Here is a 14,330-nt window from a genome sequence, read left to right on the forward strand (position 1 = left end):
AGCCTCTCCCACCTCCGTGGCAGCACTAAGAATGTCCAACTAATGGTTTAGACCTGATCCCTTGGGGGCCTAAGCCTTTAGTCGGACATCCTCGAGGGCTCCCTGGCTGCTAGAAGGATGTCTGACTGCAAGCTTAGGCCTGATCCCCTGGGGAGTGGGCATAAGTCGACAGGTGGACATCCCCCAAGGGGTCCTGGACTGTGAATGGGTGCAGGCTGGGCTGAGGGACCCCCCCGCTGAGTGCACAAATTTTTGTGCACTGGGCCTCTAGTAAATAATAAATAAGAATATAAGAATAAACTCAGTGTTTCCTGTACTTACAACTATAAACCTACTTTCACCCAATCCTGTATTATACTCCTAACTAGAGGCCCAGTGCACAAATTTGTGAAAGGGTGGGGTCCGGCTGGCCCAGCCCCAATCGGGGTGGATAGGGGAGGATCGGGGCTGGGCCTGTTGGGAGGAGGTGATGGTGGGGGGGAGGGGCTATGGAGAGGGGCTGTGGGTGGTGGGCCAGCCGGCCCCACCCTTGAATGGGTTGTGTGTGGGGGGGTGATCAGGAGTCAGCAGCCAGGGGAGGGGCCATGGGAGGTTGGCTGCCAGCCCCACTCCCTTTTGGGGTGGAGAGGGCTGAACGGGGGGTGGAGCTGGCTGGCAGGAGGGGCTGCAGGCCAATTGGGGTGGGAGGATCCCATTGGGGGTGGGGCCAGCCATGGGGAGGGGCTGTGGGCCAGCCACCCCACCCTTGATCGAGGTGGAAGAGTCTGATCAGGGGCAGGCCTGCTGGGGGAAGGGGCCATAGGAGGTTGGGTGGCCGGTCCCACTCCCTGATCTGGCCAGTTCACTGGCTGCGGTGGGTGTCATAGCAACTGGTCTTTCTGGTCTTTATGGCATTCTGGTTGCTGGCTTTTTATATATATAGATATGTTCATGCCTTATCCCATGCCATTTCCTGCCTAAGTCTATCTTAAAAGCAGATTAAGTGGCATCTCCTCTTGGACACTAACTTGGAAATGCATTGAACTCCCTTCCCAACACATATACACACATTAACATGTCTTTGTCTGATTCAGATGCCCTCATCTGTGCTTACAAAACTCCCAGTGGGAACATTCTCCCAGCATTTATCTTTTGAAACAGAAATTATTGATTTGTTTATCTATCTCTACATTAGATGGTTAATTCCTTGAGGCCAGGGGATTTGTTTATTTTGAATTTGAATCCCCAGCACATGGTTAGTGTTTAACAAATAGTGAATTGTAAATTAATATAATTTTGGATTTTTCTTCCATGTCATTCATTTAGTTCTCTGGGCTCTATATTCTTCATCTATAAAAGTAAAGATTTAGACTAGTCAATGGGTCTCAAATTCCAAACCTCATATTATTTACTGTAAAAATAAAACAAAACAACCCCTTAAAGATAAGAAAAACCCAGATTATCACACCTGACTCCCCAAGATTCTGATCAGTACACCAGGTATGAGGCTGTAGACTGTGCATTTTTGACCTATAACAGGTTTGGGAACAACTGTCCTAGGGATTCTCTTTCAGCTTTAAAACCCCTTCAAATATTCTGTCTCCTATTAATAGATTCAAAAATTCTTTTTTTTCCAGTTACAGTTTACATTCAATATTATTTTATATTGATTTCAGGTGTACATCATATATAGACAATCATATACTTTATAAAGTGGTCCCCTGATATTTCCAGCACCCGCCTGGCACCATGCATAGGTACTACAATATTACTGACTGTATTCCCCATGCTATACTTTACATCTCTATAAAGTTGACACCAATTTGTATTTTTTTTAATCCCTTCACCTTTTTCATCCAGTCTCCCAACCTCCCCTCCCCCACTCTGACAACCATCAGTCTGTACCTATGAGTCTCTTTCTATTGTGTTTGTTCATTTTTTCTTAATCTGGTGCTCAAGGTCTCTTTCCCTGAACTCACCTTTTCTCCATCTTCAGGTATCACCTTCACCTGCTTGCACTTGATGATCCAGTCATACTGAATTGCTTTTAGAGAGACACATACACGCTGGCTTTTCCTGCAAGAAGTGCCCCACTATTGTGTGAACTCCAGGATGAAGCTTAGACATCAACTCCTCCATAAAGAATTGTCTGAATTCTTTCCTTTCCCCGTTTATATCCTGTTTTTGCTTCTATTGGAGCACTTTTTGTTGTATGAGATTGCCTGAGCTTCCTGAAGACAACAGTTACTTAATGGATGTTTTTCCTCTTTTATTGTGGCAATTTATTCATTCCTTCAGTTTTTACTGAGACGCTACTATCTATCTACATTTATTACTTTATGTCATTTCATCCTCATAATAATACTACTGCATTTGTTATCATTTTGCAAATGGGGAAACAAAGGCCAGTCACAAGGCTACTTAATGGTTGGAACAGAATTATCTCCCAGGTATTTCTGATGTTGCTTTCTTCACATTACCATGTTTTTCTTCAGGAATCATTTTTTTTTTTTTAATGAAGAGAACTATGATTTAATGTGAATTCTTCCAAATCTATTTCCTCATTTCTAGGTAAATGCTGACTCATTTATGTTACTACCAGGAAGCCACTTTCTGATAAACTAGTTTGTTGTAAATTCAGAGATCAGTACAGTTTAGCTAATGTTTTAAGAGACTGAAAAAAAAATCCCAGCAGTAGAACTTTAAAGAGGATTCTTTTCAGATTTGTCAGCAATTTTATTTTAAAACTCAAAGTTTTGATGCTTTTTCTTGTGTGTTAAGAATACCTCACATTTCCAAAGGGTCTAAACCAGCAATTTTCAGCATTTTCCACCTCAGGGCACACATAAAGTAATACTAAAATGTTGTGGCATACCAAAAATATATCACATTTTGACTGATCTGATTTTAAAAAAAGGTATAATTTGGATACATTCACACTGGACGGCTGTTGCCATTTTTTTATTTGACAATCTAAGGGAAAAGAGGTCAGTGCCCCAGACTAAATAGTCTGGTATTGCACCGTGTAAAAATTTGTGTGGCACACCAGTTGAAAATCGCTGGTCTAGACATTTGAATTAGGAATAAATGGAAGCAAAGGAGATAAGAAATGGGACAGGAGTGGGGGTGTCTCTCAGGGAAGCTGAGGCTCTGCCAATTTCCTCTGAGGCTTGAAAAAATTAAAATAGAATCAATATAAGAGCTAACAGTTATTGATTACACATTAGGTACATGGCATTTTGCTTAGTTTATATTTATTGGTTCCCAAACTTTAGTCATCCCTGTATCACTTGTATGGATTTTGCTACATCTGCCTTCTGCATTATTATTTACTTATTGTTTTTCCTTAAATGGACTTTAGTCAGCTTATTTTACCCCTTGTTCTAAGTAGCCCATATGAGGTCTAGTTATAGATTTTATACTGCAATTAAATGCTTTGCATTTATATTTTTCTAAAACACAATGAGAAAAAATACATTATTATTATAAAAGAGTTCATGTATTACCTGAAAAATCATAAATTGTACTGCAGTTTGTGAAATGTTATTTTGTTTCATTTAATCTTCAAAATAACCCTTTGGGTTAAGAACACAGTATTATCATTTGCATTCAAAAGGAAAAAGTGAGGCAAAGAGAGGTCAAATAGCCTGCCTGATGTCACAAGCTAAAAAGGGGAAATCATAGTTTGACTACTTTGAAGTCCAAGCCCTAAAACACTGTGACATTTTTTACCCAGTTCTGGAAGAAATTTCGTTTCTACTCCCAATTTTTTATATGCCATAATTGCAACTTTGTAAAATGTGAATGTGTATGAAAGTGACAGAAAATATAAAAATATTAAAATAATTGCATAAGTTTGACTTTTTCAATTTTTTTCCAAGTAGTTTAATATTACCCCATTTTGGTTTTACAAAAATGATACAAAGATCTGTAAAATAATCTATCTATTCCTTACTAGAATTTCTGAAATCTAATTTAACACCAATATTCATTCAGTGGTATTATGAGTGTGTGGGTCTGACTGTTTACTGAGATATTATTTGAAATATAAAAAGTGGTATCAGCCATGGGCTGATTTTGATACACTAGACTCGCTATCCTTGCCTCTGCCAGCTCAGGCACAGAGCGTGGTTCTGAACATTTTTTTGGGGGGTGGAGCAGATTTATTTGGGCAAATGGGGAGTGAGAATTCTTTCCCAAGTATCTGCAAATTGTTTATGCTGTGTGTGGCTGCATCATTAATCCACTCTCTCATATGTCTTATGTGAGAGTAGGAGTTATTAATTGATTGGAATTATTTCATTTTATTTTCATATGCTTTTCTTCCTCTCTGTCTCTCATTCTCTCATCTTCTGTCTCTTTTCCTCTTTACCTCAAGCCCTACTTTACATCTGAGCCCTGAATCACAATATGTGACACAGCAGATGTTTGCTGGGGGCAAAGGCATGAGGAGCATCAGAAGGCCAGTTGCCGATGAATTGTCCGTAGCAAGAATGTGACTCCATGTACTGTTTCAGGGGCACACTCCAGAAATGGACGGCTGGGTTTCATGGTCATCTACATATGGATGGAATTGGTAGGCTGCCTAGCTGCACAATATTTTTTCCTTTTGATCTGCCTTCACCCTCTTTTGCACACAAAATGTTCCCTGTATTAAACACCGGTTTGGAGAGCCTGGGTGTGAGCAATTAGAGGTCTAAAAGGGAGTGTGTGGGAGGTTAGGAAGGAAGGCTTGGTAGTTAAGCTTGTCATCCGTGAGTGAAGCACAGCGAGCTGCTTCCTGGCTAGAGTTACAGAGAAAAAAATCAAAGACCAAAAAAACAAGTCTTCATTGCAGATGACGACTTAAGCACCATCCAAACAAGGCTGTCAACTATCAGAGAAGTGTCCTCTGAAGCACTTCATGGAGACAAGGGTCTGGGAACAGTATGATTACATGTAAACTGCATGGTTAGGGCATGACCACGAGGGCACAGAGAAGATGTGGCTGGTTTTGCTGTGAAGGTTCTAGCAGAACTCTGAGGAGCAAGTGGGAGCACACGAGACTGGTGAACGCAAAGGGTTATAACCCAATTGGCAATCATGCCCCAAACAGGATCCAGTGGCTTTGCAATCACTGTTCCCACCTCCGTCCTTATGGAGCAAATTAGATCTGCAAATTCAGATATGAGCCACATCTATGACCATTATATGAAAGACACGGAGAAGGAACTGGTATACTACTGATCAGAATTAACCAGGCCCTGCTCAGCAAGGCTCCTAGAAACACCATGGCCAGGCTTGCAGTGAGTTGTGCTCAAAGTGCACGTCTTAGGTGTGGGGCTTCTAGGGGTACCTACGGCCACCTCCTTTTGAGTCTGGTCAGAAGCAGGAGAGCGAATGCTAGCTGGTTTGAGGATTAATCAGCCAAGAATTGTAAGAACTGGACCAGGCAGTCCAGATCTAAAGAAGGAAAGGAAAAGGGATCTCAACTAAGGTGTAGCTCAGAGCTGGTTTCCTAAACATATTCAGAACAGCTTTTGAATTGATCTCAATTAGGTTCATCAGAGCAAACATCAAGTGGTCACCTCTTCCATACATTTACTTTTAGGCAGAATAAAAACTCAGTCTTCACAGACTATTGTATATTAAAAAGCTTTTATAAAAGGGTGCTATTTGGGGATCCCTGGAAATACATTTTAAAAGGTTAATTCTCAGCAACAGTATACTAGTTCCCTCCTGCTATATTCTGTTGTTGCTTTTGATTCTTAAATTTCTTCTGTTTTATAGGAGATGTTGAAGAGTTGATGACCTTCTGCTGTTTCCTGCATCTCTATGTATTTGAAAATTATTTTTACCTGTCCCTCCCTTTGGCCTTAAAAGACTCTCTGTTTTCAACTAAAGATGTAGTTTTTTAAAGGTCTTAAGAAATCCTTTCCCTGAATCCCATGTCTCTCTTTGTAATGTAGATTTAAGCATTTCCTTTCCTTCAGTTCAATAGAGACATTTGATAAATCTTAATGCTTCTACTGTATATCAGAGATGGCACTAGGCACCCAGAAAAATGACATTTAAGGAGATTATCATGATCTTGGTAGGTAACAGACACCTAAGTAATAATAAAACAATAGCATCAATAACTAACCAATGATAATGAAGAATGTCCTAAACACTTTATAGGCATAATTCCCTTAATTCTCAAAAACTTCTATACATTCAGAGCTAGCATTATATCCATTTTGATTGGAACCCTGAGGCTTGGAGAAGTGAAACCATTTGTGTGAGCTCATGCATCTAATAAGTAGTGAAAGCAGAATAATTCAGTATGATAATGGCTGCAATAAAGGCTGGACAGAAGGCTTGGAAAGAGAGGCCTGGAGAAGTTAGGCAAGGCTTCACAGAGGAGGTGACATCGGGGCTGGGTCTCGCATTAAGCACAAGAAAGAAAATAGCATGAACACAGTCTGTGAGGTTGACTGTTGGCAATGCTTTGCAAATAATTAAGTGCTTCCAAATGTCTTTGTCTTTTGGGGCCCTTTGAAGAAGTCCCAGAGGTTTAGAGTTTAGCTTTAGAATACATTGAAGTTAAAGCTAAAGGTGGAAAAACCAGCTGTTCTGACAAATTTGACAGCCTGGGCTAAAGGTAGAGCCGGGAGGCAGTTGGGGAGTGGGGGGAAATGGTTGAAAAGGGGTTTAGATGAATTCCTCTCTACTTCCAAATGCAACTTGAAGAGACACTTAGCTGCTCACTGTGGCATTCATCAGTTGTCAAAACTGGCATTTCCCTTTGTTGAACAAGACAATAGAGATGACAGAAAACATGTATTTTGATGAAGTCACAATGACTATAGCACCTGGTTCTAATGCCAAGAATTATTTAAAATTATTTAAAATGATAAAAGAGGGGGAATTGTGAGCAGGAGTCATAAATTTGATTGCCTCGTGACTTCAGTCAATTTGCTCTCTTTTAATATGTTTTCCTTTTTGAAGGTAATGTAAATGTCTAAGGGTTTTGATGGCCTTTTAAAAGAGAAACCTAGCACAGTGGGAAGGACAGAGATATGTGTGGTGAGAAGAGATCTGGTTCTAGTTTTCACCTTCTCATTATATGCTGTGTGATTTGGGCATGTGGCTGAACCACTCTGAACTTCAGCATCTCCAGTCCTGTAATTCGGTCATGAATGTTACCTTCATTTCCTGTGGGGTTGTTGGAATCGGATATACTGTACTTGAATTCAAATCCTGGCTCTGCTTCTCTTTACATGTGTAGTCTTTTCTAAACTGCAAAATGAGCACCATAATTCCTCTTTCCCAATATTTCTTTCTGGATTAATGGATACAATAAATAGTACAGCAGAGATATATAGTTCAATCCTTTAAACACACACACACACACACACACACACACACACACACACACACAAACAAAAAAAAAACAACTCAATTTGAACCTTTCCAATGGTTTGGATTCATTTAAAAGGAAAGACCTGGAAGATAAAGATACTCAGGTAAGAATATCTGCATGATACGCTAAAACAACGGTTCTCAACCTGTGGGTCACGACCCCTTTGGGGGTCGAACGACCCTCTCACAGGGGTTGCCTAAGACCATCGGAAAACACATATATAATTACATATTGTTTTGTGATTAATCACTATGCTTTAATTATGTTCAATTTGTAACAATGAAATTGGGGGTCACCACAACATGAGGAACTGTATTAAAGGGTCGCAGCACTAGGAAGGTTGAGAACCACTGTGCTAAAACCTCCTTTTCCATAAAATGGGAGGTCAGCAGTTCTCAGCCCAGTTTGGACATTTGAATCACCGAGGACAATTAAAAACATTCTCGGGTTCGGGGCTCTCCTCCAAAGACTGAGTCGATTGGTCTGCTGTGGGACTCCAGCCTTGAGATCATAAAAGCTTGCCAGCTCTTTCTAATGTGCACTGGGTTCTATCTTTGCTTCTCCAACTTAACATAAATAACCTGGCAATCTTGTTAAGATGCAGATAATGCTTCTCTAGGTCTGGGGTGGGGCCCGAGATTCTGCATTTATAACCAGCTGGCAGGTGAAGCTGATGCTGCTAGCATGGGACTGCACTCCGTGTAGGAAGTGATTAATGATCCACAACAGTGGTTCTCAACGGTCAGTGCTCATCAAGATAACCCAGCGCTTGCTGAAAACGGGGCACTGGGACCTGGGCCCAGCCCTCACAGATTTATTTCACTTGGTTTAGGGAGGGGCCAAGAGAATCACTGATCCAAAATGTCCATTTCAACCTGAAAATCCCCTGATGCTAATTTTGTGATTTTATAATATGACTCCCCTCCCAGTTCAATTGTTCAGTAAAATAAATTAGAGCCTGAAGCTGACTATGAGAGATATCATTGTCAGAACCTGACAGATGGGTGAGCTCAGCTGATGTGATGTCAACATATGGCTGATCTTTATGCCCTGTGCATCTTCCACCTCCAGCATCTCCTCTAGAGTTAATGGGGACATTCAAAGACCCCCCTCTGTGTGAGCAGGATTTACTGTGGACACAACACCCACAGATTAATCCTTCACCGAGGGGATGCACAAGTGATCTAGGCGTTTTTCTGTTCTCTGAGACATAGCATGCTTCAAAGCAGAATCCCTGGAGACCTGGGCTCATCCTCCGGCCTCAGGGTCAAACCAAGGAAAAGTGAAGGTGGGAGACAATAACAAGCTGTGCTACTCAGCAGCACAGATGACTGACTTCAAAATCTCTAGGACATCCAGGAGGATCTGTCCCATGAGAGAATGAATAGCTTTTTCCTTCTTTTCTCACCTTCCTGGATTCTTCTTGCTCTTACTAGCTAGAAACAGCCTCTTCTTAGGGACAGGCACTTACCACTTTACAAGAATAATTGAAAAACTATAATAGGGACTAAAACATTACAATTCTGGGACTGTTGCTTTGGATAACCATTTTGCATGTAATTAATAAAGAAGTGGTTGGTTTCCAAGAAGTTTATCAATCTGTAAATAAATTGGTACAAGAATGGTAATATAGGAAATGAAACTCATATTTTCTTGCTTTCACCTTTAGAAGTATTTGTATGGGTAAGAACACTTGATTAATCTGTAGAAATATTTGCATGAGCTCTAGAGTAGACAACTCAAAAGGTAATAATCACACTCTAGTTTAGCTGATCACATCCTACGTCTCCCACAACGGGGCTACTTGGCCTTACTGAAGTCCCTCTGTTCCTGGGTGGGGCTGACCAAGGAGAGAGCACCGCACGCTGTGATTCAGCAGCAGCACAAGGCCCGAATGGCCTCAAATGCCTTTCTCAAGAGCCAGCCACCATGCTGCCCCCCTTCCACTGGTCCTCAGAGCCTTGCCAGTGGTAAGAGGTGGGCGTTAGCCATCGCTCTAAAGCATGGACATTTGGGTCAGAAAGACAAGGGTACAAGCCACGGCCCCCAGGCCTCTGCCCATCACTTGGAGCCATTCATCAGGCCAAGGGGCTTGTTATCCAGGAAAGACTGTGGAACCTGTGCGGAGTGGAAGGAAGCCGGTGTAGAGGGGCTGGAGCAGTGCGGTGACCAGCTGCATTATAGAGGCCACAGGGGCCCGGGACGGAGACTCTGGGGCTGCCCGGTACTAGGTGGTGAGGCTCTGGATGAGGTGTTAGAAGGAAAAGGGGCTCTTTCAAGGGAAAGAAGGGCTAGGTAGATGGTGAGTACCAAGCCAGAATGTTACCATTTTTCAGTTTTTCTCTAAGTTATGTTTTGATGAGGCAAGAAAATGATCAATGTGTTTTAACATTTACTTAAAAAAAAACTTTACTCAAAATAGGAAGTGAAACTCCTGCCAGGCCTCATTTGTTTGAAAGGCGGTGGCTTCCTTGTGACATTTCAAACAGAACAGAGATGGCCTTTTGCCAGAGATGTTTCTTTTATTGATTTACTTATGTATAACACTCCCTGTGTTGCAAAAACTGTTTTAAGCACTTTAAAATCTTACCTCATTAATACACTTAAGAACTTACAAACTAGGCACTGTTATTTGCAGAGGCGGTTAATTGGCCCCGCTTCACCGTGGCAGACCCAAGATTTGAACCTCGGCTGTCAGGGTCCAGGCTGTTATCCTGGACACGGCATTACCCTGCCGCTAAGACAGGAGGGCGGTCCTGTTCTGGGTGAAGAGAGAGAAGCCAGACTGGATGGATGGCTTCTTAAATGTGCTGCCCTGGTCATCATCATCGGAGCTCTTGCTTCAAATTCAAACTCCTAAGCTTTACACCTGGATTTCTGACTCAGGAAGTCCGGGATTTTTGGAAATAGACCTAGATGATGCTTAGGGAACCTCCACCCTTACTACAAGTCCAAACTTCTTTGCTTGAAACATCATTCTGATTCCCCTAAAATGAATGTGATATCTGAAAGCAACAGTAGCTTATGCTACCACTTCCCATACATTTTCTAGTCATTCCAACTCTAGTGCTAAACCAGTCACTGATGGTGACAATTCTGACCACTCCACCCCCAGCTCCATCTGCCAACAGCCACCAGGCGCCTGAAGATCCTCTGAGACTCCCACATCCTGCCTTTTTTCCTTCCGTAAAAATCCACAGCTAAGTCTCCTTAGATCCTTAAACTGCAAGGCAAAGTGGGCACGTTTATTATCGTCAATTAACTGCCACTCTCCTCCTCTTGTCCTGCCAATAGTCATGCAGCTCAGGGGGGTCACTCCACCACCGAACATTATTCTCTCACGCACACTGAATGGACCAGACCCAGCAACATTTACCGCGGGGTCTGGAGGTGGCATTGAGCCCTGCCTCAGCCCCCTTTCCCTTTAGTTTTCCATTCTCCATCTCCTTCTAGCATCTTCTGACTTGCAGACCCAGAGGAGCCTGAAGGTCCTGGCCAGTCTCTTACCCTTTTCCTACCTCAGTAACATCCTCATGTCTTTTTAAGGGGTGGAGAGTAGCAGTGCTAATTGCCTACAGCAGAGGAATGAACAGAGCTAGCTATTAGATCACTTCTGTGAATTTAGGCTCTGCTGATGGGTGCACTGACACAAACAGATCAACCAGATAAATTCCAAGCCCTCTTGACTTTAAGAAGACTGGGTCATGCCCAGAAAAATGAAAACAGAGAAGGAAGAATCTTGCAAGCCCTCAAGGCTGCCGTGAGAAATTGGCTTGAGAGCAAGGTAAAATCAATTTGGAAGACAGCACTGGGAAAGCCAAGGCAGACTATTATCAGTGCTCTGTGTGAAGTACTTCACAACCTACACGTGAAACAAGCCAGCATTATCAAAACAGCATTTCCCTCTCAGCTCTGCCTTGTAACTTCCAAGAATTCAACCACGTCCCTATTAAGAATACAGGCAGTGCCCTTCTCCTCGGAGCTTCTGTTGTACCATTTGGGATATGCCCATCATCAGGTTGCTTTGAGTGAACACCCTAACTATTCCGTGGAAAAAAGAAAATATGAAATGTGGTGGGAAAACATTCTAACTGCACCCTTGAACAGGAGAGCGAGTAAACTGGAGCCTAACTGACCATCTTGAAGCACGTAATAAAAATGTACACATCAGTAACACTTCACAACGTGTATGTTCCCTACTGCCCCAAAGTGCGCTGGTAATTCCTTGAGGCAGTGGCTGCATTCATCTAAAATAGACAAGGAAGCTGCAAAGCTCAAGGCTTAGCTCAGGAGCCTTTATTGCAGCTGGATTTCAGTCAGGTAGGCCAGGGTGCCCTAGATCTCTGCAAGTGCAGTGCCTGCAAACTCAGCCCTATCAGAGGGGTGGAGGCGGGAAGCATCCCGGATGCCTTTCAAACTTATGCTTTCCTCCCTTTCTCCCATTTTATGTATTACCTTGAGCTCCTTGACTGTAGAAGAATCTTTGAGCCGACTCGACATCCAAGAGTCTGTGAGCCGACTCAACATCCAAGAATCTGTGAGCAGAGTCGACATCCAGAAAATAATCCATTTTGGGATAATCCATCCTTGATGTTTCAAAAACAGAGTTTTAAGACACAATAGTCACTTGTTTGCCTATGAAAGAGGGAAAAAAATCACAGTACTTTAAACTGTTAAATAGATTTTAAAAGTCTCAAATATGCATTTATATTATAAGTATATATGTACACATATATTTAAATTATCTCATTTGAATATCCCATTATTTGACTGACATCCAATTCTAAAAACATCCTTCAACATAGCTTTCCTATTGTGTGAGAAAATGCCACATTTAACCAACATTCATTTAAAGTCCTCTATCCCACTCAGGAAAAACAGATGATCCAGGCTAAAGAGAGATAACATACCAGTCTTTCCTTGTTGTATATTAACTGGAAAAGATACTGTTAAGTTCATATGCTATCCATTTTCTACAGGTCTGTCTGATAAATGGCATCATTAAGTGTCAGCCTTTCGTAGCACTGACCCTCAGTTAATCCAGGGAGCTCCGATTCCCCTTGAGCAGCAGGAATTGCCTGGGAACCGGAGCCTCCACTTATAGATGCTTTGCATTTATGGCACATGCTGACATGTTTGCTGTAAAACGCCTTGAATCCCTTCCTTTATAGCGATTCCCTCGGTACATTTTACAAAAGTGCTACAGCATTATTACCTGCTCACCCCTGGCATGGGCTGCTGTTAAGGAAGAATTCTGGTCTGTAGAGCAGTGACAATTATTTCAGAATTACAACGATCCCCATAATATTATCTGCACCAGCCTGTCAGGAAGCTAATACTGTACACTTCACTACAAAACATTCAGCCCTGTGGGTGCCTTCGAACATATTAGCCTTTCCCTGACACTTGCACAAATGAACTACTCTATTTCTGCAGGATGCTTTTGGAAAGAATCAACAAGACAGAGTCATTAAAATCAAGTTCAGAAGGCTAATCCAGCTATTTCTCTTTCTAGTCCAGTAAGAGGAAACTTTAACAAATACCCAAAGGTACCCCACCAGCAAATCATACTTACTGCAAAAAGAAAAAGAAAACCAAGGGCTAGCTGCCGGCAATAAAAGCAGGAGCAATTTCAGCCAGAGTCTTTGATCTCACTAAATATTCCCGGTGGAAGTAAACAATTTTGATTGTTTGCTTATTACAGCAATGAATAATGTATACAATCCACTGGACTTGTTTTATCAGATAAAATGGCCAGAGCACGTTACCTTAGCAACAGAAGGTGACGCCAGCCTCCGTCTCCTTGTATCCTCTATTGTGAAAGAAGAAAATGACCGGTTTCCTGTGTAAAACTTTGGCAGAAAACCATCCCCACTAAAATCTATATGTAACCGTCACGTGGGTCCATTCTGCATCTCCCTGTCCCCGCCCATCTCTTTTGCAGAGAAGTGTCTTAGTCATTTAAAAAAATGGTTTTGGTTTAATATATTTTTATAGCTCCAAGTCCCAGTTTGACTTGAAATTAAAACAGAATTACATGATTAAATAGTTAATGTGATAAGAAAGTTGTCTAGCAATTGTTAGGGGCACCAGTTCTTACCCTAATGGTGTCTAGGATGATAGGGACAGGTCATTTTCAGCTAGCTCATGTTAAACATTCTCCTGCTATAATCATTTCAAACATCAGCCATCGGCATCTAGGCTGAAAATAACTCTCTTGCCTTCTGTGAATCAGTCACTGGAAGACGCTTAAAAAGCTGTTTGAAATTTCCCAGCTTTTAAAAGACGCATTATATCATAGATCTTTTGTGAGCTCCCCCACCCCCCGCCAAAAGAAAGGAAAGCCAAAAAGATGTATGAAAGGAAGAGTCTTAAAGTTAGCAGGTACTCACCAGCACTTGTTGGCCCCTTTCAACAGGACATCACAGAGCATAAAGCAAAGCTATGTGCGATGCCGAGCCTGCAAGCCCAAAGGAGCAGCTTCTAATTTTCCCTTCAATCCCAATTCAAGAGCACTGAGCAGAGCAAGGTGATGGATTTGCCCATTTTATATTGTGATGAAATGCAACCCCTAAAAGAGATCTGAGTGGAGCTGTTCTTTAAAACACATTAGGCTGCTAATTTAAGAAAATTGAAAGGTTTTGTTTTACTGTCTTTTATGTGTTCTCTCCACTACCCCCTCAATTTAATTTGCATTTAAAATTATGCTCATGTCTCCTCGGTTCTCCAAGGTGTGGAGTACTTTTTAATCACGACGGTTGCCTGGGTAGGGGTTTGGTGCAAGGCCACTTTTATTCTGAGCTGCAAAGCAAGGTGGGTAATTATAATTGTGAGCTGCTTTCTAGAGTGAAATGCAGAGTGCACATTTGATTTCACCCCCTCCCTTTTTCCTAGCCTTCCTTCCTCTTCCTGCCTTTAATTGCTTGGTCAAATCTTCAGCCCAAATCATGCCAATCTGTCTAAATGC

At 42.0% G+C, this 14,330-nt stretch overlaps 1 protein-coding gene across 3 annotated transcripts in view; it reads right to left on the reverse strand.

Annotated features, from left to right (window-relative positions):
- Positions 1-13,858, reverse strand: part of PHACTR1 (phosphatase and actin regulator 1) — a 545,765-nt gene extending 531,907 nt beyond the window's left edge. For 2 of the 3 annotated variants that reach the window (XR_001364461.1, XM_014549554.1), the window contains exons 1-2: positions 13,132-13,176; positions 11,819-11,998 (exon numbers count right to left, since the gene is read on the reverse strand). Coding sequence is in view for 2 of the 3 variants with exons in the window: in XM_014549554.1 (XP_014405040.1) it covers positions 11,819-11,948 (130 nt within the window). In the remaining variant the exon portion in view is untranslated. Of the gene's footprint in view, positions 1-11,818; positions 11,999-13,131; positions 13,177-13,755 lie in introns of those variants that run through there. The other variant, XM_014549553.1, reaches the window with a different exon arrangement.
- Positions 13,859-14,330: the final 472 nt, after the last annotated feature.

This window comes from Myotis brandtii, unplaced genomic scaffold (genome assembly GCF_000412655.1).
Source record: "Myotis brandtii unplaced genomic scaffold, ASM41265v1 scaffold56, whole genome shotgun sequence".
Classification (NCBI taxonomy): Eukaryota; Metazoa; Chordata; class Mammalia; order Chiroptera; family Vespertilionidae; genus Myotis; species Myotis brandtii.